General features: G+C 32.9%; 4 protein-coding genes across 4 annotated transcripts; all 4 read right to left on the minus strand.

The window, feature by feature from the left end:
- Positions 1 to 55: 55 nt before the first annotated feature.
- LOC107608692 (Ubiquitin fusion degradation UFD1 family protein) lies at positions 56 to 3,312 on the minus strand. Its single transcript, XM_016310399.3, has 3 exons — positions 2,920 to 3,312; positions 755 to 2,059; positions 56 to 579 (listed from the first exon to the last, which is right to left on the minus strand). Exons 1-3 carry the CDS (start codon positions 3,100 to 3,102, stop codon positions 352 to 354), a joined length of 1,716 nt encoding a protein of 571 aa, XP_016165885.1. The 5' UTR covers positions 3,103 to 3,312; the 3' UTR covers positions 56 to 351.
- A 1,016-nt stretch (positions 3,313 to 4,328) lies between these two features.
- On the minus strand, positions 4,329 to 7,940 carry LOC107606729 (UPF0481 protein At3g47200-like). Its single transcript, XM_016308758.3, has 3 exons — positions 7,231 to 7,940; positions 5,943 to 6,353; positions 4,329 to 5,034 (listed from the first exon to the last, which is right to left on the minus strand). Exons 1-3 carry the CDS (start codon positions 7,804 to 7,806, stop codon positions 4,600 to 4,602), a joined length of 1,422 nt encoding a protein of 473 aa, XP_016164244.1. The 5' UTR covers positions 7,807 to 7,940; the 3' UTR covers positions 4,329 to 4,599.
- Positions 7,941 to 9,252: 1,312 nt separating this feature from the next.
- LOC107608707 (lysM domain receptor-like kinase 3) lies at positions 9,253 to 13,400 on the minus strand. Its single transcript, XM_088493097.1, has 13 exons — positions 12,818 to 13,400; positions 12,658 to 12,705; positions 12,317 to 12,350; positions 12,228 to 12,232; positions 11,958 to 12,113; positions 11,589 to 11,782; positions 11,383 to 11,472; positions 11,209 to 11,302; positions 10,925 to 11,076; positions 10,716 to 10,810; positions 10,476 to 10,617; positions 9,839 to 9,937; positions 9,253 to 9,511 (listed from the first exon to the last, which is right to left on the minus strand). Exons 1-13 carry the CDS (start codon positions 13,398 to 13,400, stop codon positions 9,311 to 9,313), a joined length of 1,893 nt encoding a protein of 630 aa, XP_088349223.1. The 3' UTR covers positions 9,253 to 9,310.
- Positions 13,401 to 15,242: 1,842 nt separating this feature from the next.
- On the minus strand, positions 15,243 to 21,836 carry LOC107606728 (chitin elicitor receptor kinase 1-like). Its single transcript, XM_088494386.1, has 6 exons — positions 21,817 to 21,836; positions 21,168 to 21,477; positions 16,800 to 16,902; positions 15,718 to 16,233; positions 15,557 to 15,575; positions 15,243 to 15,315 (listed from the first exon to the last, which is right to left on the minus strand). The coding sequence occupies exons 1-6, from the start codon at positions 21,834 to 21,836 to the stop codon at positions 15,243 to 15,245; spliced, it is 1,041 nt and encodes a 346-aa protein (XP_088350512.1).
- Between the last annotated feature and the right edge of the window lie 1,070 nt (positions 21,837 to 22,906).

Here is a 22,906-nt window from a genome sequence, read left to right on the forward strand (position 1 = left end):
GCACAGAAATGTATTATAATAAGTTGACAATATATATGATGCATTCTATCAAGAATTTGCACATGAAAAATAATTGCACTACGCATGAGGTTCTGTAAAAGTGTCTTGTAAAAGAATTTGGAAGACATTCTCCATAACCATAGATATAGCTCAAATCATCATTCCGTACAATTGAGTGCAAACAATTTTATATATCCAGAGACCAAAGATTATGGCAACCCATAGCAAACTAGAAAGTTTGTGAGTCACAATCTGAGTTACTGTTTCTTTCCATTTCTATTTTGCCACTCAAATGATATCCCTCCCAAGTTCAAATGCAGCAGCAGGGACTCTGAACAACATAAGAATGAATTAGCCTTTTTGATGAACAGCAATTTGGTGTATGTCCATGTCCTTCAGCATCACTGCACGCCCACACGAGTCGCAGGGGGCTGTCCTCGACCCACAAACGCTCTCATGCTCAGACAATCCTCTTAATCTATCACGCGCATCAATGGCAGAATTTCCAGCTTGTACCATATCACCACAAAACCGACATGAAATTAACCGCAAGGGGCAAACTGAAGCTTGGTGCTCAACCTAACAAAAATGTAAAAACATATTTATCAGATAAATTTAAATAAGACGAAGGCATTTGTGATTTGGCACTGCTTTTATAAATAAACATCATATCTAAGCCAATTACAATAGTAATACATTCGTAAGGGCAAAAGGGTATCAAAAGAGAACAATGTGAAGAAGGGAATTAACTTACCATTTGCTGTTTCTCAAGGATTATTCCACAAGGGCAGTGAAGTGGCTCATGAAAAACTTTCATGTGTTTTTCCAATTCTACCTGCTGGAAAGCTTGACCACACCTATCACAGTGAATATGGTTCTTGGACTCTTCCATTCTAAGAACAACTCCACAGCCTGCATGCTGACAGACAACATTGTGCCTGCTACAGTATGCTTCATGCAGCGCGATAGTTCTAGAAGGTATATAATGTTTGCAATTCCTACATTGTTCGGTATCCGTCCCAGCAGATGACATGGAAGATGATGATGCTTGCTGACCCACTTTTTGATTGAAGTCGTCCTGAATTGTGACTGATATATTATACTTAGTCATCCCCTTAAAGCCATAAATACCTATGCTGTAACTCCCTGCTCCTAACTTTTTATCTTTAGAAGTAAGAATCAACGTTTTGGAACCAATATCATGGGAAGACCACTCATGTTGATGCCGTGTAGGGAATATGAGAGGATGTCTAGAAATGAATAGATCAGTATCTCCTCCATCTATTTCTGATTCCAATTTTATCTCTACACTAGAACTCCCACTAGAGATTTTCTCCCATGTGCCATTGTCGATTGAGAATTTGTAATAGACAAACTTTCCTTCATCTACAGTTCCACTTTGTGATGACCCAATCACAAGTGGCAGTAGAACATGCTGATCTATGTTGTCTGAGGTTGTAAAAGGATCAACTATGTCCACTTCAATATCTGTTTCTAAAACAGATACACTTTTGGAAGGTTTCAATTCAAGCACCCTTAATTTGTATACAAGTTCTCCATAGTTTACGGTTAAAATGTCGCCTTGGGAAAGGGTTGCATGCTGCCGAAGACTTGTTTCAAGGATAGCCTTATGATTTGGCAAATCTGAAAATCCAACTCTTTCAGGTTGAAGTTTCGCATAAGTCCCTTTCGGAAGCCAAACATAGCGGACTTCAACTAATGGAGATTTTACCATGCCTTCAGAAAACAAATTACTCCATACATGAGGAGGAAGACCCACTGAACCTTCTTCTGCAGTGAATTCCAAAACTCCGGAATGGGTTGTCCCTTGCTTCTCTTTATCGATATCTTCAATGCTTGAAGAGCCTTCAGTGTGAACTAATGACAACTGGAAGTACATGGGCCCCTTGTCCAGAGCACCCTGATCAGACAATTCTGTGAAGCAAGATGGAGGCAGTTTTATCTTATCTCCATTACCTTGACAAGGCACAGCTTCCAGCAAACGGTAAAACACAATTCCCCTCCCAGCAATAAGGCTTTCTTGCATCTGTTGATCAGCCTGAATTAAGAAACACAAATGAAGAGAAATCACATATTCAGTATTTGATTACAGACGTAAAATAAACAGATATAAAAATAGCAACTGCAGGAAAAGAAAATATTGCACAAGGCATGGTAAACATTCCTATATCATAAGCTCATAACTTCTTAATGAACATAACTACATTATAACAATGAAATGTGAAATTGAATGTACACGAAAAGAAGTACAGAAGTAAAAAAGCACGGAACATTAAATTACATAGACATCGAAAAACAAACAATGAGGTTCCTTCACCACCAGTGTGTTCAGTCAGATAATATCATACTAGAGCAAGATCCAACATCTCCTGATCCTAGCAAAAGGGCGAGAAGAATAAACTTGAAAAGGCAACAACAAAAAAGAAACACTACAATCAAATTTCCATCATAGAGTTGAACCAAATTGTCACTAGTAACTAACTATTAAACTAATAGCAATATCAAAATCCTATACTGGTACATTGCACTTCATGAATCATGATAACTCCATTCCTTGTAAAAAATAACACACAAAAGATAACACCCATCTCCGATGTCCTAAAGCCTAATTCTCCCATAACAGACCCAATATCGAAAACTTTAGCTCACCAAGGTGAGTGCAAAAGGGATACATAACATCAATTTCAAGATTCAATCAATCCATACAAGCCTTTTTAGGGAACAATAAAAAATCATAAATCTCTAATCTTCAACTAGGCTATTCATTCTCAAGGTCAAGGACACAATTATTGAAATTTAACTAAATTACAAAACTAAAGATAAAATTAAGCAACAACATAATTGGATACCAAAAGAAAATTAAAGGGGAAAAAAAGGGGTTTGGGGGAAAAGAGGTACCTTGAGTTGAGCTTCAGCTGCATCGATACGACGAGATCGCTGAGCGGCTTCGATGGCTTCCCTCTGCTTGTGTGCTTCTTCTTTGGCTTTCTTTTCCCTGAGAAGCTTCAACCTGGCTCTCTCTTTCCTCTCCTTCTGCTCTTTCTCGAGCTTCTCTCTGGCTCTTCGCAGCTCAAAATCCATCTCTGTGTTTCTAGTTGTTCTTGGTGAATGATGAATCCGTGTAGATGAAGAAACGAAGGAGCTTTTGATGGTTTTTGTGAATCCAAGAATTTGGCATGCACGATCACGAAGCTGTGTTTGTCTCTCCTTTATATTGTTGTTGGTTTCGTTCAAAGTATTTGGGTGGTTTATTTATTTATTTTTATTTTATTATTTTTGCAGTGGTTGGTTGGTTGAATGGGTGGGTTTAATACTTTAATAAGAAGGGGGCTTGTATTCTAGAAGGATCTGGGCCTTTCACATGAGCCCAAGCCTACTACTACTTTTGCTGTAAGAGTTGAATTGTGATTTTGCTTCACACCAAATAGTTTCTTTATTTTTTTTAATGAATTTTGAGCGTTGGTTAATTTCTTGAATTCATTTTGCTGTTAAATAGATAAACGTGTATATACTCAGAAAGTCACCAAAAAAAATAAATAAATAAATACTCAGAAAATGTGATTAAGCGGGTAATAGTAAAACTCGTCCTTCTTTAATTTAATCAAGTTCATTTTTATGTATTGTATATAAAAGAATTAAATTTTTTAAAATAAAAAAAATAAATAATTTTATTATTATACTCTTAACTAACATGTATGTATCTTTACAATTTATTTTAAACTCAAAAAGATTAAGTTGATTAAGCCGCTAGATGTGAAAAATAAGTGATGATAATATAATGTGCTTGTTTGGGTGTTATTTTTGAAAAAAAAAAATTTTAATGTTAATTTCTTAAAAAAAATTTTATAAAAATAAAAGTCATTTTATGTTTGGATATCTCATATAAAAAGATATTTTTATTTATTAATTATGTTTGAGTAAAATAAGATTAAAGTATTTTTTGTTCATTTATTATGTGAAAATATCTTTTTTTTAAGAAAAAAAATTCTTTTAAAAAAAGATATAAATTGTAGTTTCTCAAAATTAGATATTTTTTTATTTTTTTAATATTTTTATTTTTACTATTAAAAATTTACCAAACACATTAAAAAAATATTTTTTCATTAAAAAAATTTTTTTTTATCGATTTAATGACGCCCAAATAAACACCATATATAATAGTTAATGTGAGATTTTAAACTCAAATTTTTGGGGGAAATAATAATATTATTATTTATCTTCTTAATAAATATTCTTAAACCATTAAATGTTTTTCTTAGGTAAAAAGTGGGTTTTATACTACTTCAAGACATTATTGTAAGTATCTATTTATTTTATTTCATTTAATTAGATTAAGTAAATAAATTTTCAGATGTACAAAATTATATACAATACAAACTTCCTTCTTTTCCTGTTCTTATTATTATTCCAAAAGAACATACAGTAGTGTTCATTAAAATAAAGTGATCTACCTCTACGACATGCATCACTGCATTAATTAATGAAACAATATCACACAAGTAATTAATAATAAGGAGAAAACATGAAAAAATAAAATAAAAAACAAGATTATTTACATGAATTAATGGAGAACATTCACTAGGGAGTAAAGTAGTAGTCTGGATAAGAGCTTAGCCTTGGTAGCCTAGGCGGCTTAGTAGCTGGTGGGGAGCCATCACCATTGTTACTTTGGTAAAAATCAAGAATAGCATACACTGTCTGAACAATGGTGAGTGCAAATAGGAGAATGGCGGCAACAAGTGAGATCATAGCCCAGGGGTTTCGGAAGTAGGTGTGGATGAGATTGGCGCGCCACTTGTTCCATGGCTTCTTGCAGTAGTTGCTCAAGCTCATCTGCACCACATCCAGAACCCCTTGGCGGTCCGCAGTGATGTCCTTGGACAGCGAGTTGAAGAGCTTCGCCACGTCCTTGTGACACCCTAAGGCATTCACTAGGATCCCTCTCCTGTGGAGCAAGGCAACGTCTATCTCATCGTCAATTATAGTGTCAATGAAGAACACATATGATGTTACCTGACGAATTTTAATATATAATTCAACGGTTAGATTCAGACATTTTATTACAAAATATCTAACATTTTTTTTTGAAATTCAGATGAAGTCAACTTCACGTAAAGTTGATAATCGACAGTCATTAGATAAAAATTTAGTTAAATCATTCAAATTATTTAACGGCTCTTAGTCTACGTTTGTTTCCGAGAACAAGATAGGACAAGACAATGAAAACAAGACAAGACAAGACATTGATAAAAAGAGACATAAAATTTTGTGTTCTTGTATTCTGTTTAGTGATAAACTAGAACAAATTATGAAAATTCAATTTATTCTTATTTTTTTTCATTCAAAAAATTTGAGATGAAAAATATAATAATAAAAAATATAATTATAAAAATTAACAAAAAAAATAAAAGAAAAATAAAAAATAAATTGTGTCATTTGTTAATGTCTCCGTGTCCTTCCTGTCAGGATGGACACAAAATACATTAATTCCATGTCTCCTTTGCCAAACACAATTTTGTGTCCTGTAAACAAACGCATCCTTAGCTATTAACTTCACGTGAAGTTAACTGCGACTAAATTTTTATTTTTTTTAAGATAAAAATAAACTACTCTTTAATTATTAAAGAATATTTTCATCAAATAAATTAAAAAATAACTTATTTTAATCCTATAAAAAAATACTAAATAATAGGCAGATTATTAAAAATAATTTTTAAAATTGTCCTTAAAAAATGCACATTTTGTAAATAAAAAAGAGAAAAAGTGTAATTTAAATATTCTTAAGGATAAAAAGTGAGATTTTTTTATATATATATCGCTCAATTATACAAAATTTAATAACTAATAAAAATTAATTTTATATTAAAATTTTAGGGTTTAATATAACTTGAAAATTTTAAAATAAATATAAAATATATTACCTCGTTGCCTGCTCCAACATGGAGTCGCTCGAACGCCATGAGATTAAGGAACATGGGTTCGGTGGTGTCGTCGACCACCATGGTCGGCAGTCGAAGTATGCCGCGGTCGAAAGAAACGTCTTGAAGGCTGTGACTGCTTGATTTCCTAAACCAAATGCCGGCTTCATGGAGCTCGGTGGCAGAACGGATGATCTCATCGGTGGTGCTGTACTCGGAGTCCGCCGTGAACCACCTGTAGCAGCAGTTTCTATGGGTTGTGGATTTTACAATACGTGTTGGGTGGGTTGGTCCTTGCATGACAAGGCCCTTTCTGTATACGTCCAATGCATGCATGCATTTTCCCATTTTACCCCTTATAGTTGTCGTTGGAGACAGGAATCTTAGGATTTGCTTGTTCAATAATTCATCATCCTGTCACATGCATTATATATTATCAATTCTACCTAGTTAATTTAATTTATCATCAACTTTCTTGCAGAGAAGAAAAGGGATAATTCCTTTGGATATATTATATCATAATTTTTTTTAACTTCATTTTTTAATTTACTTTTTATATATTATGAATATTAAAAAAATTTATATAAACAACTAATGTGTATGTATTATTATATTAGAAAAAAATAATTTTTAAAGTTATTCCTTGCAAAGTTATTTAAATGTATGAATCATGTAAAATTTTTTAACTATTAATATATCAAAATTAAATTTTTATTTTATTTAAAAAATGAAATTTAAAAGCATGCATGATTGTAAAAATTACTAACTACCAAGAATCACGCACATACCCAAGAATGTATAGTATATATATGACATATTATTCTACAAAGAATTATTACTTATTAATTACTTTTCTAATATTTCATTTATTTATTAATTACTTAATAATTATTACTGAAGCTAAAGAGATAGATAATCAGCTTGAAGAGCTACTTGATACTTTTGAAGTGAATTAGTAAAATGTGAAAACTCAGGTGAAGTCGATTTTACATAAAATTGATATTTAAGAGTTATAGATGAAAATTTAGTCAAATCAGTTAAATCATCTAATGGCTCTCAAATATCAACTTCACGTAAAGTTGACTGCACCTGAGTTTAATTCCGCCTTACCAAAAACCTTTGGTAAAAGTTTAATTTTTTTTTTATTTTTGTTGGGGGTAAAAATTAATTAACTAATACGCCTATATAATATACATAAAGAGTAGTAATTCATTTGAGTTATATATGGCAAAAAGCAGAATCTAAATAAATTGAGAATCATATATATATATATATGCTAAATATCAATTACCTGGGGTTCGCCATCACTCTCAATCTCAATCAAGGTATGAAGAACCAACATAGGCAATTGATTCTCAAGCATAAGCATGTCACGCTTGATATATGGCATGACATACAATTTCCCATGTTCACTAAACACAGGATCATTCTCAGCATAATCACTTGGAACACAATCATTAGCTCTAAGAATTTCCAACATGAAACACCCATCAACAATCATCAACTGAAGGAACATATTCTTGTCTTCATCCCATATTGGATCAAGTGGCCTATAAGAATCCTTCAACTCTTGAACCACTTGGTCCATTCTTTGGAACACCAATTCAATGGACTTGTTGCATCTCTTGAGGTAATGGATTAGGGCACGGTGCTTGTGTTCTTCCATGGAATTCAAATGATCCTTGCCTTTGTGGTAAGGACCAAATGACACTGCTTGTGGCTCGTAGGCCTTCTTGTTAAGCTCGGTTACACTTTGGGGAATTTTGTAAATTGATGGCCTCTTCCATTGTTCCTTCTCATCACATATTGAAGGACCATTGCCTTTGAGTTCTTCATTGATTTGCACCACCCATTTTGTTTCTTCCATGTTGGTGTGTATGTTTGTTAGATATGACAATAGAGGAACTAATGAATGACATATATACGTGATTTTATAGTGAAATTAAAGTGTACGTTGAATTATATATTTCGAAAAATATTGAAAGTGGAAAGTTTGCATGTATCAAATAAAGATCCAGAGGATATATTAATGGCGTTTTTCCTTAAAATAATTTGCTTATTAAAAAGAAGTTGGAGTTTATTAAATTATATTCCTTCCTTATTATTAGAAGCTTCTTGTAAGTAGTTTACAAATCTACACTTCTCTATGGGAAGAAAAGAATATCAAAGCTTGTATCATCACTTGCCCCCTAAAAGTAGTTGAGGCTATTAAAGTATTAATAATATTACTGAATTAGAAGAACAGGAATCATGCATGGTTGCGACATTGATATAAAAGGAACATGGTTTTAGTACTGACGAAGTAAAGGGGCTTGAATGGTCACATGGTGAAACTTTCATAATGTGGTGCCCGTTGGATTCCATTAATTGACACATGCATGTGACGTAAAAATTAAACAGAATTAAGGTAAAAACTTAGGTAGGTACAGATTAAACAACTTTACATGAAGTTGATAATTGAGAATCGTTAGACAAAGATTTAGTCAAATTATTCAAATTATTTAACGACTTTTAACTATCAATTTCACGTGAAGTTGTATTTTCACCCAGAATTAATTAGTTATTGAAGCCTAAGAAGACTATTAGCAAAACCTAACTTTGATAGGGTAAAAAATATATATACAACTAGGTTTGGATGTTTTAGCAATTTTTATATGTGGTATTATTGTATTGGATTTACCATTCATTTGTTGAAAACAAAATCAAATACGAATTATTTGCTAAATGGGGAATAAATCATCGGATTTTTGTTTTTATTAATTTTAAAATGTTATTAATTAGGGATGTAATAATTTACATGCTTCGATCTACATTAATTGAGTTTGGGATTAAACAATGTAACATCTTCAACTTACTTAATTATTGTTAGGACCTATCCACTATATATGGGCCTATTTTGTGTTTAAACTTATTGATTAATTACTTAGTAGAACTGTAAAAGTTTTTAGATTTATTTAAGGGTAAATGCTATGCTGTTTAAAAAGTGGTGCTTATTTATTAAAAAAGGTTAAAAATCAATATTTAATTTAAAAGATATAAAAATAAATCATTTTTAAAAAATCAAAATTTATCACAAAAAATAAGTTAGGCAAAAGTTAGACAACAATTGATAGACACCATAGAATTCACCTTAAAATACTTAATCAATGTAGTAACAAATTAACAATAATGATTTATTTAAAGCATGTGGCATTATTGCATTAATCAACCGAAGTATTTGTTTCGTAAATTAGTAAACAAAAGTAGGCAATATAATTTAGGTACAAAACTCTAAAGCAAATAGTTAATTAATTAAGAAATAAAAACGAAAAAGGTTTCTTAGTTTTCTCCGAGTCCGCATACAACTCTAACTGTACACACCAAATCATGATTCATCTGACTGACAATTGATCTATGAGAGTTCGATTTTCATAGGAATTATCATCATCATCATCATCATCATCATCATTATCATCACAATCCTCAATGGATGTTGATGATGCGAGTAGTGTCATAAGAGCCACAACCACAGATCTCATACTAGGGCGTAGTAGTGGATTATCTCTTGTGCATGCTCTCCCAAGTTCCGCAACCTGCATGCAAATCAAACTCTCACTTAAACTCAACTTTCTATAATGTATGTATTAGTCCTAACATTTGAATTAAAAATTAATTTTATCTTTAAAAACATCTTATTTTTAGTCTAAATATTTTACTTCGTCATATTAAATTTTAACCAAAATATTAGGAACTAAGATAATATTTTATCCTAAAAAAATAATTAACTTAATATTTAATTCCATAAATAGTAACATTATACTTGTAATAATTTCTCATGCACATGTAACTTATGCAAAACCATTTAATTTTTAATATAGAAGTGAAATTATTGTGTGTGAGAGAGAGAAGTGGTTCCACACCTTGAGAACTGAGTCAATTGGATAGTTCTCACCAAGCCTAGGATCCACCAATTTTCGAATGGCTTTTGAAGGATCACTCTTATTAAGTGCTTCCTCAAACTGCAAAAAAAAAACATACTTGCCATCAAGGGGTAGTAACTTGGTTTAAGAGTATAATTTAATTGCATTCTATATTTGCTTTGCTATAAGAAAAAGTCTAGGGAGCCAATTATAGTATAGGTCAACTAAATCAACTTTCTTTTATTTTTTATTTTAAAATTCGAAAAATTAGAGTATTAGGGTTATTTTTTGTTTTGTTTTACAGTAGACTTATTTTTCAACTAATTAATTAGAGTTGGCTTCATCTCTAATTGGTTTTCTGGTTTTCAAGCAGAATTGTTACTATAAAATATGAACAAATTTCAATTAAGGAATCAGTTCTACTAGAAAACCAACTAGAAAGGTAGCTGATTAGAGCCAACTAGTTGAAAAACAAAAAATCTGTTATAAAAAAGAAAAAACAACCTTCTACTACTCTAATTTTTTGAATTTCAAAATTAAAAATACAAAAAATTAGCTTGAGTTAGCTTAAATTGTAGTTAGCTCCCTAAACTTTTTCTTAAGAAGTATATGTATCTATTATATATTCTAAACTCACCAAAGTTACAAGGCCCTTTGATGATTCAGCAACGGTTTCACCTGTCTTCAGAACAGCATTCTTGGCTGAAATCAATTCATAAAGTACAACTCCAAAAGCATATACATCTACTTTTGGAGAAACATCTCCATATTGTGCATATCTGTGAGAAAAGATTATATTTGAGAATTCTTAGATGATTTGACTAAACTACTTAATATAATACATATTTTTTAAGATAATTAACAACCAAGTTCTTACTCTGGAGGCATGTATCCAAATGTTCCCACAAGACGAGTATGAAGTGATAAAGAGCTTCCAACTTCCCTAAGTTTAGTTAGCCCAAAATCTGCAACCTGATGAATTTCCAAAACCTTATTAGACAGTTTTAAAATATTAGTCTCATCAGAAAAAAGAAAAAAAAAATTGCAAAATAATGATTATTGCCAAGAAAATTACAATAAACTAACCTTTCCACGAAAGTCTTTATCTATTAATATGTTAGCAGGTTTCACATCACGGTGGATATAAACAGGAACAGTGTGTTCATGTATATATTCAAGTCCTCTTGCTGAATCCAGAGCAATTTGCACCCTTGTTGACCATGCCAAAGGTTCTCTCTCTGAAATCATGTTACCAACATTGTTACTAGTATGATAACAAAGATTAAATGTTGAATTTGGATCATAAACATGCTTAATTTTTGGTACATAATGTAATGTGTTATGACATGAAAATATGAAAGTAATCTCACCTGTACCATGCAAATATTGGCCTAAGTTTCCATTTTCAATGTATTCATACACAAGGAAAAGAGATCCCTCGACGCAATATCCAATCAAACGCACCTAAATTGTTCATAGAGTCAAGTTGAGATTCACTGAATGCCATGGAAAGTTGAACTTTTGATGTAGAAGAAAGTAGTTACCAGATTCAAGTGATGAACATGTGTTAAGACCTTCAACTCTGAAAGAAACTCTGTTGATGCTTGAACATCCATCTTCTTAATTGCTGCTTTCTGCATAGAATAAAATTATGCAGATAAAGAACTAAATGGTTAAAGATAATTTATTTTTCCTTTTAATTCTGGAAGATTATATAACATTGTTAAAGATATAATTGGCTTGTTCTTACTTGGCCTCTCAATTCTGCAAAATAGACAGCTCCGAATCCACCCTGACCAATTTTGTTATCAGAGCTGAAGTTATTTGTAGCCTTGGCTAGTTCTTGATAAGAGAATTCCATTGATTTTGCCGCCATAATCGCCGGAAGGCCAGAAGCACTAGCAGCTGTGGATCCTGAAGTTTCATATTCACCACTGCTAGATGCTTTACAAGGATAAGGAAGAAAGAAATAAAAGGTGTTATTATTATGAATTCATGATCACAACATAATTAATTCATTGAACATTTTAACATTGTGTCACAGTTAATATAACTTAATCAACTAGAAAGAAACAAATAGTAGAATAAGAAGCCTAGAATTTCAATAAAATATAGTTACCAACTTGGGTTGAACTTGATATAAAATCTTCTGTTGGCAATTTAATTTTTTCTTCTTCCTTCTTCTGGAAATATCTAACACAAGCACAAATTAATAATAGCAGAACCCCACTTGTTCCAGCTATAGATATTCCAACAGCAACACCCTTAGCTAGACCTGTTTATATATAAAAATAATAAAAAAAATTAATAATTTAAGCTCAGTGGCAATGATTTCTTCTGTTATAGTCATTAATATAGCCAACTTTCTTTGAAGTTCAGAGAGCTAGACCTGTTCTGCAAGAAGAAAAAGAAAAATGAGAGTTAAAAAGGATAGAAACCAAACATGAAGCAAGCAATTCAATGCTATAAGGCACCAACCTAGGATACAAGGGAACATAGACTCCATTTTGATCTGCAAAGTTGAGGAAGAATAAAATGTTAAGCAAATGAAATGCACACAAATTCATACCAACTACTTTGAATAAAATTAAGCAACTAATGAAAAGAATAATTTTTATTTGAAGAACACAAAACATAAAGGATCCCCGATCCCCTATAAGAGGCACCATGATCCGAAATGTTAAGCCTATCGAATCGTCAAACTGACACAAATCAAATAAAACTAACATGTAGCATCTTAATTAAAACCTTACATAATTCACTAATCCTTCAATTTCATCATAATTCACCAAATACTTTGAACTATATAAATAGCATACCTCTTCCTGGAATGAAAACTATCCCTCTAGTTTGGTTGAAGTTCACACCTGTGCTTGAAACAGAAATGGAAAGGCATATGAAACAAATGCAGATAAATTACAACTATGTGATTTCCCTAATACATATTCTAATCACCAAGATTACAAGATTTATAGCTACCTGGATTATAACCCTGAAGCAACTTAGGATCAAGTTTAGTCTGATTTGCAATTTGCAGCAAAGTATTACCTTCACTAAGAGGGAATGTAACAAACAAACCATAATCCTTTGAAACATTGCTGTTCCCACAAGAACAATTGACTGTGACATTAACCTTAGCATTAACAGGTACATGATTAGGATCATAGTTGTTGAACCTTTGCAAAATCTCAACTGTGGTAAGATCAGAATATCTCATGTTTGCAATGAGATCATAGGTGTCACCTTCAATAGCTGAGTATTCAAACACATGCCCCAAGAACTCACCATTGATGCAATCACAAGGGAATGGAATATTGATTCTGGTGAAGGATACTGGTAGATTATTGGGCATTTTGTCCTTATTGTAGCTAATGATAACATTAGAGTTTGGCACAACATTTGAATGCATAAAGGATGCAATGCTACCAAGCATAACTTTAGGGTATACAAAGTATGAAGCTATAGCTAAATCACAACCCTTTAAACACTTTGATTCTAAATTGATGAAACAAGAACACTCCAATAACAAAAAGAACAAAAGAAAACTTTTCTTTAGCTTCATTTTGTTAAGGAGATTGATACCAATATCGAAAGAAAATAAAAAGTGTTGGATGATTCTTATAATTGGAAATCACAATTTGTTCAATTTTAATTATTTCATTTCCTCTATTTGAAGAAAGTGATGTTACATTTTTTTTTTCACTCCTAAGTTATAGCCAGTAGAATTTTATGCAGAGAGTGACCCAAAAGTCAACACATATTGGCTCTTAGGTGCATGCAAAAATATACTATTAATTCATAATTAGTTTTTGTAGTTGAATTGCATACCCTTTATTGAGGCCATGTTTGGTGTATTAGAATAATTAGAAGAAGAGTGTATAGAACAAATTCTACTATAGAATCATGTAGATTGCAAATGTTGGATTATTCAAATGAAATGATCTGCATCCAAGATGCCAAGCTTGTCGGGTAATGTGAAACTTCTTAGCATAATGTGTCCTTCATGGTTCTAACAAAAGCTTACTTTAATTTTTGAGGCACGCCTGTACTAATAATTAATGGCCTGGTGCTACTATATTTCATTGACTTCACCCTCTCATTATTATGATCAAAATAAATAAATAAAAATCTATGATATTTGGACATTTTAGTTTATTTCATTATTGACTTTAAATTATTTTATATACCTGATGAGTTTGATTGAATAAGCATGCTTAGAAGTTAGCAGACCAAAACTAAGTAAATAGGGATACAAAAATGGCCCATGAATGGTGGTCTATGTCTCATGGAGATTTGATTTGGTAGTTTTATTGGGATCACAGTACAGTTGGCTGCTCATTGCTTTCAACTCTCATGTCTCAATCTAAAAGGTGGAAACTCAGGTGCAGTGACTTCACGTAAAGTTGATAGCTAGGAGTCATTAGATGACAATTTAGCCAAACCTGTCAAATCATTTCTTAGCTATCAACTTCACATGAAATTAACTACACCTGAGTTACAAACACAAACTTTTCAAATAATCTTTAAAAATTACTCTTTCATGTAATCATTAACTTATGAGGGTATTGATTGTGATTGCCACGATCAAATAATCCATTTTACAAATAAAACTAGCAATCATCTCTCTGCCAAGATGAAGTGATGATAAAATAATATAGCCAAAGTTTTCTTGCTAAATTATTTGTTGCATGATCAACTAAATTGATAGAAAATTCAAAATTGCAAATGAAATGTATATATTAAGATTAGTTATTTGATTACTTTCTAACTTTTCATTTAATTTGACTAATTATTATTGAAGGATACTTTTGTAAAATGAAATAAAAAGTACCTTATTTTAATCTTGTAAAAAAAGGAAGTGTAGGTCATCTAAGTATCTCTTAAGATGAACAATGTCTTTCAAAGTTGTGAGGAAAATAAAAAAAGACTATCTGTTTATAAGTGTCATATCCAATTACCAAATGCAATATTTGAGAAGCTAACCATAGATGATGTATATAACTCTGTTTCGCAACACGGATTGCTTGTTCAACAAGACCATGAATAAATGAGACAAAAATTGATAGATATATGAGAAATGCAACAGTTGGTGTGAATCTTCCCAAATTAGATTTTGTTTTGCAACAGAAAGAATGATAATGTGACATTTGCCTCATCCTGCATTATTAGTCCTATCTTGCAGACATTATAGACTCACAAGAGCATGATTTTCAACTTCATAGAAGCAATCCCAATTCTCAATGGCTGAACATAGTGTCCCAAGAGCAAGCACAATGGAACAAATAATTAAGTAAAAGACTAAATGGCAGAATCAAACTCTTGTCTTCTTCCATGGCTCCTGGAAATATTTTCTTCCTCCTGCAATATCTAACATAAATACAACATGCTAATAACAGAACTGGTCCTACACTCCTGCAGATATTCCGGCAATAACCCCGCCTCGCAGACCTACTGTGAAGATTGAAGAACAATATATCCTTACCCTGGATCTGGTATTGATATCAAGCTCATGTGTAATCAATTCTCAAAATAGTACTACTTTCTGCTCAGAGAAAATGTCATACCTCTAGTGCTGAAAAGTAAAACAAAAACACACTCATCAAGATTAGCACTAGCAGATTATTAGAGAAGAAAAAAGGTTATTCATCTTCCTGTTCAAATAGCATAGACAGAGTTAGGTTAAATAAAAATAAAACAAAATACCTTGGGTAAAAAGGCACATAGTTACCATTTACATCTGGAAAGTGAAAGGGAAAAAAATTATGAGATTAATTTCAAGGATTAAAGTTCTTTGGATTATTGTCTCCGTAGCATTACTCAAAACAATAAACCAACACTAATTAAGTACCCTATTGAACATCATGAATAAGAACTGATACCTTTCCCAGGAACATAAACAAGGCAACTCCCTTGGCTGAAATTCACACCAGGACTGTATCTCAGCAGCAACAAAGGATCAAGCTTTGTCTGGTTTGCAATTGACTCCAGGGGATCCTCAGGCCTAAGAGGGTATGTGATGAACAAACCATAATCCTTGCTAACATATCTGTCCCCACAGGAACAGTTAACTGTGACATTAACTGTTCCGGTCTCAGGAATTTCATATATTGAATAGCTGTTAAAGGATCTCAACCACTCAGCAGTGACCAAGTTGGAAAAATTCTTCTTGGCAATGGATTCATAGGTGTCACCACTCGAAACCGAATATTGGAATTTGTAGCCAAGAAACTCACCATTGATGCATTCACAAGGGAATGGAACGTTAACCCTTGTGTAGTCTTTGCCATTTTTGTTGTAGTTAGCAATATCTTGTGGCCTTGTAACAAACCGTGATTTAAAAAGTGTTGCAATATGTGTGAGGTTAGAACCTGTGTGAGGATGGTAAGAAGCAAAAGCTAGAGTTTAATTTTGATGCACTTACAATCACATTCGTTCTTTTGGATGAGCATTTACGCCGTCAATGTGAAATATAGTTATTTTTACGGTGAAAACTCAGGTGAAGTCGACTTTACGTGAAGTTGATATTTGAGAGCCGTTAAATGAAAATTTAGTCAAATCAGTCAAATTATCTAACGGCTCTCAGATATCAACTTCACATGAAGTCGACTTCACCTGAATTTCCACCTATCTATCTATTCTTAATATATAAAAGTAGGTACATAGGTTTACCCACATTGCTTTTAAGTTATTTCTCTTCTTCTACTAACGCCATGTCAGCACCAACATTTACTTGGCAAAATTTTAGAATCCACCACTCAAATCTTGCCAAATTAACTTTTATTTTCACATAAAAAAAACACAAAAAACAACTAAAAAACACAATAAAAACCAACAAATTAACTTTTTTCAAATTAATCCTTATTTCTAAAACAACAAAAACACAAATTAACATTTACCCCAACAAAAAGCTCTCAAAATCAAAGAGCTTATTATCTTTCTCAAACCCTCACCCTCTTAGCACCTCTCCGTACCAAGATTCTATTTCCTCCGTCCTCTTCCGGTCCCATGAGCCATTGTTTTTCCTCAAAACAAATTGTACATCGCGATTTCCATCTCCAGCGGAGCTGCATTGCATAAATTGCAGAAACCAGGGCAAACTCCATTCCTCCTTTTGCGGTTTTCCTGCCAGAGCTCAATTCTGGGTCTCAGACCAACGTCACTGATGAGTTTGGAAAACTCCTATTTAATTTTGATGATGAACAAACATTATTGAAATATTTAATTACAAAATTATTAATTTGATCTTAAATCATATTTGCTTAACTAATAATTTTGTTGTGCAGATTTTGAGATGGGCCGAAAATGAAATTTTGGTTTAAGCCCAATTGTGTCAATCAATAAGCCTTGCTATATGTTTCTCATGCTATGAGGCTGAAATATTAATTGGGCCAGAATAAATATTATTGCTGCAAGCCCAAACGAATACTTTCTTATGTGCTCTATGCTTGATCCGAAAAATATACATCAGGAAAGCAAATGTTACTAATTGGGCCAGAATAAAACTCAATGTTACAAAGCCCAATCTTATTGTTGATGAATGTTTCCAAACTTGGTTCGAAACCAAGATGAAGAGAAAGCAAAAATGCTTTCAACGGATCCAAGCACTTCACCATGTGATGGATTCCAAAATTCATTATATTGTCATTTAATGCATGGGAACTATGAGAGAGAAAGTTACAGCTGAATTGATTGATGGCCATAGTGCTACACGCCACTCTAAGCTAGGGAAGTAAAAGCAAACTTTTACCAACTAATTGGTTTATTACATTTGAATTACTTTTCTTTCAAGTTGTTTATTCTCTCTCATCTCCTTCTTCTTTTCGGTCAATATCCAGAAAATAAAGGAAGCCATGGAAGCTACATGGAGCTACCGAAATGAAGCTGCATGCATCAAGACCATCAAGCTAATGATGGCAAGAAAACATACTAAAATAAAAATGAGCTGTGGCTGAGATTTTCACCAAATATGGTTAGATTTGGTGAAGTAATCTTGAGCTCTTCATGCTCAAAAATGGACAATGAAGATTCGGCCAGCAAGGGAGATTCTTGGAGGATGGCTTGTCTTTGATTCTGCTCAACCACCACAGGAAGTAGCTAGAGTGGCGAAGTGATGGTAGAGGCAGAGATTGAAGCAGATAAAGTCATCATCATCATGAAGCATCAAGGGCCAGAAATCCATCTTGGAGAGCAAGCCAAGGATGGAGAGCTCAGATTGATGAAGGGTGATGATTAAGAAAGGACTAGAGGTAATTGCATGTTGGGTTTTGCATGGTTATCTCTTCTCTCTCTATGTGGCCGAACCGGTTCTGTTTGTTGAAGGAGGAAGAAGTTGGTTCGGTTGTTGGCTTCAATAAGTGGAGGCTTCCCTCTTCTATAATAAGAGTGAACAACTACTGTTTGAACCAAGGAGTTAGAAGTAAGCAGTGAGAGTGCAAGGCATAGGATTCTCAGAGCTACCTAAGCTTACAGATTTTCTTCTCCTTCAATGTATTATGTTTAGTATTTTTCTGTTTAATTTTGTCATGTCTTGAGTCTCATGGAAAAAGGCAAACAGTGAGGTTTGTATGAAAAAGCCATAGAGCGAAAAAAGGCAGAGAGTGCAAAATTAAAAGAAAAAGCCATAGATGTCTTAGAGTTCCTTTGTTCATCTATGTTGTGTTTCATGATTTTGTGGGAATCCCCTTGTAAGTTGGGTTAGCACTTTACAGTTTGTAATCAGGTTGATTATAGTGAAATTCCATCATAATTGTGATGGAGACTGGATGTAGGCTGCACTGCACTTAGCAGCTGAACCAGGATATATCTGGGTGTAGTTTTTCTCTCTTCTCTACTCCATTTCTGTTTCTACTGCACAGGAGCAAAAACGAGAAATATCTCGTGCCAAGTGACGAGACAAAACTAAAAGTCTCGTAGCTAAGGACGAGAAAAAAAGAAAAAGTCTCGTGTCCAGTAACGAGATAAAAAGACAAAAAGTTTCCTGAATTGGTCTCACAAGTCAGCAAGGGTTATCAAGCAAAAAAGGGGCTAAGATTCAACCCCCCCTTCTCTTAGCTACTGAAACCATCAGTCACCATTCGGCGCCACCAACGTAGAAAATTTGTCCCAGGTATCTTCCTAAAAATTTTCAACTTTGTCGTTTACTCTTCTCATTGTTCAATATCATTTTCAATAGTCCTATTTATTTGTTATAAATAATAACATTTTAACTGTGAACTCATTGCAAGTAGCACAAGTTTATGTATTCCTCTTTTGTAAACGGTTCTGTCCAACAGTCACAACCAAAATTAATGTGCATTTAAAATTATTGCTCCCTATATACTATCGATTGTAATATTTCATCATCAAATTATAAATTATTATTTTACATGTGGAATACTTCTTCCACAATTTACATTTACGTGTTCCTCTTTTTCAAATTGTTATTCCACATGTGCAGTATTACTTCCACAATTTACTTAGAATGGATTATCATTCTTTGATCATGTCTTATTCTCTTTGTTGTAGAAGGATTTGAAGTGGTAATGACAGGCCGGAAGAGTTAATACCAAAAATTGCTAGATGAAAATCAACCAATCACTATTTAGTAAAATCTTTTAAAAAAATTAAAACAAAAAACTCTTATCTATTATTATTCAATTGAAACATCAAGTACTAATTAAATGCAATAAATATACATTAAAAGTGTCATAATAATAATAATTATAAAAAATTTTAGTTACAAATATCCAAATTCTACAACTTATACATATTAAGACTCTTACTACTCTTCATTTCTTAATCTCTTATACTAATTGTCAAAAATTCTTTAAATTTAATATAACATTTTTATATGTTTTTCATTCTCATTCATTTATTTTTTTCATTATTTACAAACAAAAAAATCGCAAGAAAAGACAAAGTGTAACCATTAATGTAAATTGAAAAAAAAATGCAGTTTTGTATAATTCTAATATAAATAACCTATGTCTTTTTAAAAATAAATAAATTCAAAATCTATTTATAATATGTTTTCTAAAATATTTTTAATATAATATTTATTAAAATATACTATATAATATAAATAATCTACTTCTTTACGTATTGCGCGGATCTCACTCTAATTTTTACTACATTATGTAATTTCTGCATGTGTAAAACTACTTTACATTGACAGCGTATTAAAATTAAATTCTAATTCATAATCTAAACATTTTAGAAGTAGACTTTATACACTTTCAGCCTTACATATGATTGAAGTTGACCCATATCATTGGTTAGCTTCAATTAATTAATTAAATATTTAATCAAAAGTTAATAATTTTAGAAAATTTCTTGTTGCATTGTGCTTAACTGCTTCTATGCATGGTAGTACAAATTAATTGACACGTGTAGAGACCGGGTAAACTCCATCAATATACCGTTTTCTTCTAAGTCAATGGTTTATTTACTCAAACGTTACTTATATACAAAGAGAAATTTTTATGCCTACCAATATTTAACTTGTCATCAATGCAGATCCATTGCATTTTAAAAAGCTGTTACAAGGAAATAAATATATGTAACCTAACAAATGTTTAATTGAAGTGACTCAATTATTCTCCATAAAGAATTGAATATTCCAATATGCACAAGTGTTTGTTAATAAACCACAAAGAACCATGCAGCAAGCTTTTGACAAATGGAATGGATGCTATATTTTGAGAACATCGATAGTTCATCAGTGCTATAATAAATTGATAGACATTCCCCCCAAACAAAACCAACCCCCTTCTTTATCCTTTATCTCGACAGGTTAAAAATTAATCTATCTAAAAATTTATCATTAGTTAATATATATGTTGTTGCATATACTAGGCAAACAAAACAACCCCCCCTCTTTATCTCCTACCTCGACGTTGTAAATATGAGTTTCGTTTAAGAATTTGCCATTAACCAATATGTTGTTGCACACACTAAGCGGGATTAAACCCCTAATACTTATTTAAGCAGACAAGTGAGCTAACTACTTAAACAATCCAAGTAGTTTAAATTGATAGACATTTAAAATGTGTTAATAGAGTGTTTCTTCCTTAAAGAGCTTTAGAATAAAAGTTTAATTATTCTGCAGGTCCCTATAGTTTCACCGAATTTTCAATTAGGTCCCTATACTATTTTTCTTTTCAGTTTAGTCCCTATACGTTAATTTTTTTTCCAATTAAGTCCCTGCCGTGAGAATAACGTTTAAGATAACAGAATATTCTTAGTAAAAAACGAATATTCTTGTCATTTGGTTGGAGTAGCTAGCGGAAGAAATATTAATTTTTCAAAAATACCAAAAGCACCCCTTACATTTTATCCCAAGAAAAAAAACCCTAAGTTGCTCTCTAGAGATCGCGTCCTCTGCCGTCTCCTGCGTCGGTCCGTCGTCGTCATCCGTCTCTGGCGTCATCTGCAATAGACGCTTGGTGGTCTGCTGTCCGTCGCCTCCTTCTCTGCGCTGGTCTGCTCTGCTTTGTTCTATTCGGAGGTCTTCTGCGCCATTTGCCCATCCAAGCTGTCGCCGTCCCTGGCGGTGCTTCGCCTCGCTTGACGTCACTGTGCCGCACGGAGTCGAGCTTCGTAGCGCCTGGCCTCCCGTCTCCGCGTTGTGCCTCTGCTCGATCTCCCTGTACTCGAACTGTCTGTAAATAGGTGACAAAAAAAGTCTCTTTTTTCAGTTTTAAAACTTGATGTTTATGCTAATTTTTTTTTAATATATATGGCATTGGTTGAAATCTATTTGTTAAATTGATTTTTAGATTGTTTTGATATAATGGTTTATTTAGGGTTTACAATATGGATATTTATGTACAATAATTTTTTTAATTGGTGAATTGACATATAAATTAATTTTGCTGATGATGAATTTGGTTTATTCTTGATTGTTGATTGTTGTTGCTGTGATGATGCTATTTTATTAGGATTCTATTTCTGTTTTTTTTAATGTAGTGATGGGGATTCAGATTTTACCATAGACATACATCATGGTGGCAAGTTTCATGATATAGAGTATGGGTTAGAATATTTGGGGGGAAGGGTGTTGGAAGATATGCATTTTCAGCTCGACGAATGGAGTTTGCAAGAAATAGTTAGTGAGCTGCAGAAGTTAGGGTGCAAAAGATATGCTAAGATATGATACTGTGAACCAAGATGTTAATTGAGCTCGGGTCTTAGAGAGTTGATGAGTGATGGAGATGCCATAAGAATTGGTACATTATTAGTGTCACAAATTGTTAAGCATTGCTCGGTGTATGTTGTTGATGGTTGCAAGGAAGGTAATGGTGTTGAGATATGTTCGAATGATAAGGATTATGTGCCAACTGAAGCTGAGTACAGTGGCAGTGGTTTCGTAGAAGTAGAAGTTGAAGGTGAATCAGAGGCATCTAGTGAGGAGGATATATTTGATGATAGTGTTGATGATGGAGATCACAAGGATCATTTTGGATTTGATGTTGAAGATGAAAATGATGGGGGAGTTTCAAATGCCTTTGGGGGATTTGATGGCCCGTTAAATCAACATGACAATATTCAAGCTACTGGTGTTGATGCTGCTGTGAATGATGCCGCTGTTAGGGAGGATGTTGAAGTTGGAGAAATTTTTGAGGGTTGTGAAACTGAAGATATTGATAGTTATGAGGGAGATTCGGATGATATAATTAAGAAGAGAAGATATCCTAAATATAATGAGGCTGAGATGAGCAGGGAATATGAGTTTAAGGTGGGGTTGGAGTTCAAGTCACTTGGTCAGTTTAAGGATGCTATTAGACAGCATGCTTTGTTGAATGGAAGGGACATTAGGTATATCAAGAATGATAAGGTTAGATATAGAGTGGGCTGCAGAAGAAAGAAAGAGAAGTGTAGGTGGATGGCATTTGCATCCAAAGTTAGTAGTTCCGATTGCTTTTGGCTGAAGATCCTTAATGAAAAGCACACTTGTGGATGAAATTACAGCGGTATGCTTGCATCAAGTAGTTGGGTGTCTTAGAAGATTGTTACCAGTATTAATAGGGGAGAGGAGATGAAAATTGCAACAATAATTCAGACCATTCAGGATAAATACATGGATAATAT

Source organism: Arachis ipaensis, chromosome B7, assembly GCF_059453495.1.
Source record: "Arachis ipaensis isolate K30076 ecotype BB chromosome B7, ASM5945349v1, whole genome shotgun sequence".
Taxonomy (NCBI): Eukaryota; Viridiplantae; Streptophyta; class Magnoliopsida; order Fabales; family Fabaceae; genus Arachis; species Arachis ipaensis.

Coding starts and splice junctions, on each gene's coding strand:
- LOC107608692 (XM_016310399.3), bottom strand. CDS start 3,102: ATGGATTTTGAGCTGCGAAGAGCCAGAGAGAAGCTCGAGAAAGAGCAG. Junction 2,060..2,919: donor CAGCTGAAGCTCAACTCAAG/GTACCTCTTTTC, acceptor TTCTTAATTCAG/GCTGATCAACAGATGCAAGA. Junction 580..754: donor TCCTTGAGAAACAGCAAATG/GTAAGTTAATTC, acceptor CATTTTTGTTAG/GTTGAGCACCAAGCTTCAGT.
- LOC107606729 (XM_016308758.3), bottom strand. CDS start 7,806: ATGGAAGAAACAAAATGGGTGGTGCAAATCAATGAAGAACTCAAAGGC. Junction 6,354..7,230: donor AGAGTGATGGCGAACCCCAG/GTAATTGATATT, acceptor TGCATGTGACAG/GATGATGAATTATTGAACAA. Junction 5,035..5,942: donor ATGTTGGAGCAGGCAACGAG/GTAATATATTTT, acceptor AAAATTCGTCAG/GTAACATCATATGTGTTCTT.
- LOC107608707 (XM_088493097.1), bottom strand. CDS start 13,400: ATGAAGCTAAAGAAAAGTTTTCTTTTGTTCTTTTTGTTATTGGAGTGT. Junction 11,783..11,957: donor ATCAAGTTCAACCCAAGTTG/GTAACTATATTT, acceptor ATCCTTGTAAAG/CATCTAGCAGTGGTGAATAT. Junction 11,473..11,588: donor TTGCAGAATTGAGAGGCCAA/GTAAGAACAAGC, acceptor TATTCTATGCAG/AAAGCAGCAATTAAGAAGAT.
- LOC107606728 (XM_088494386.1), bottom strand. CDS start 21,836: ATGAAACTTGCCACCATGAT. Junction 21,478..21,816: donor ATGAAACTTGCCACCATGAT/GTATGTCTATGG, acceptor ACCTATTTACAG/ACAGTTCGAGTACAGGGAGA. Junction 16,234..16,799: donor TAGAATCTTGGTACGGAGAG/GTGCTAAGAGGG, acceptor ATTAAACTCTAG/CTTTTGCTTCTTACCATCCT.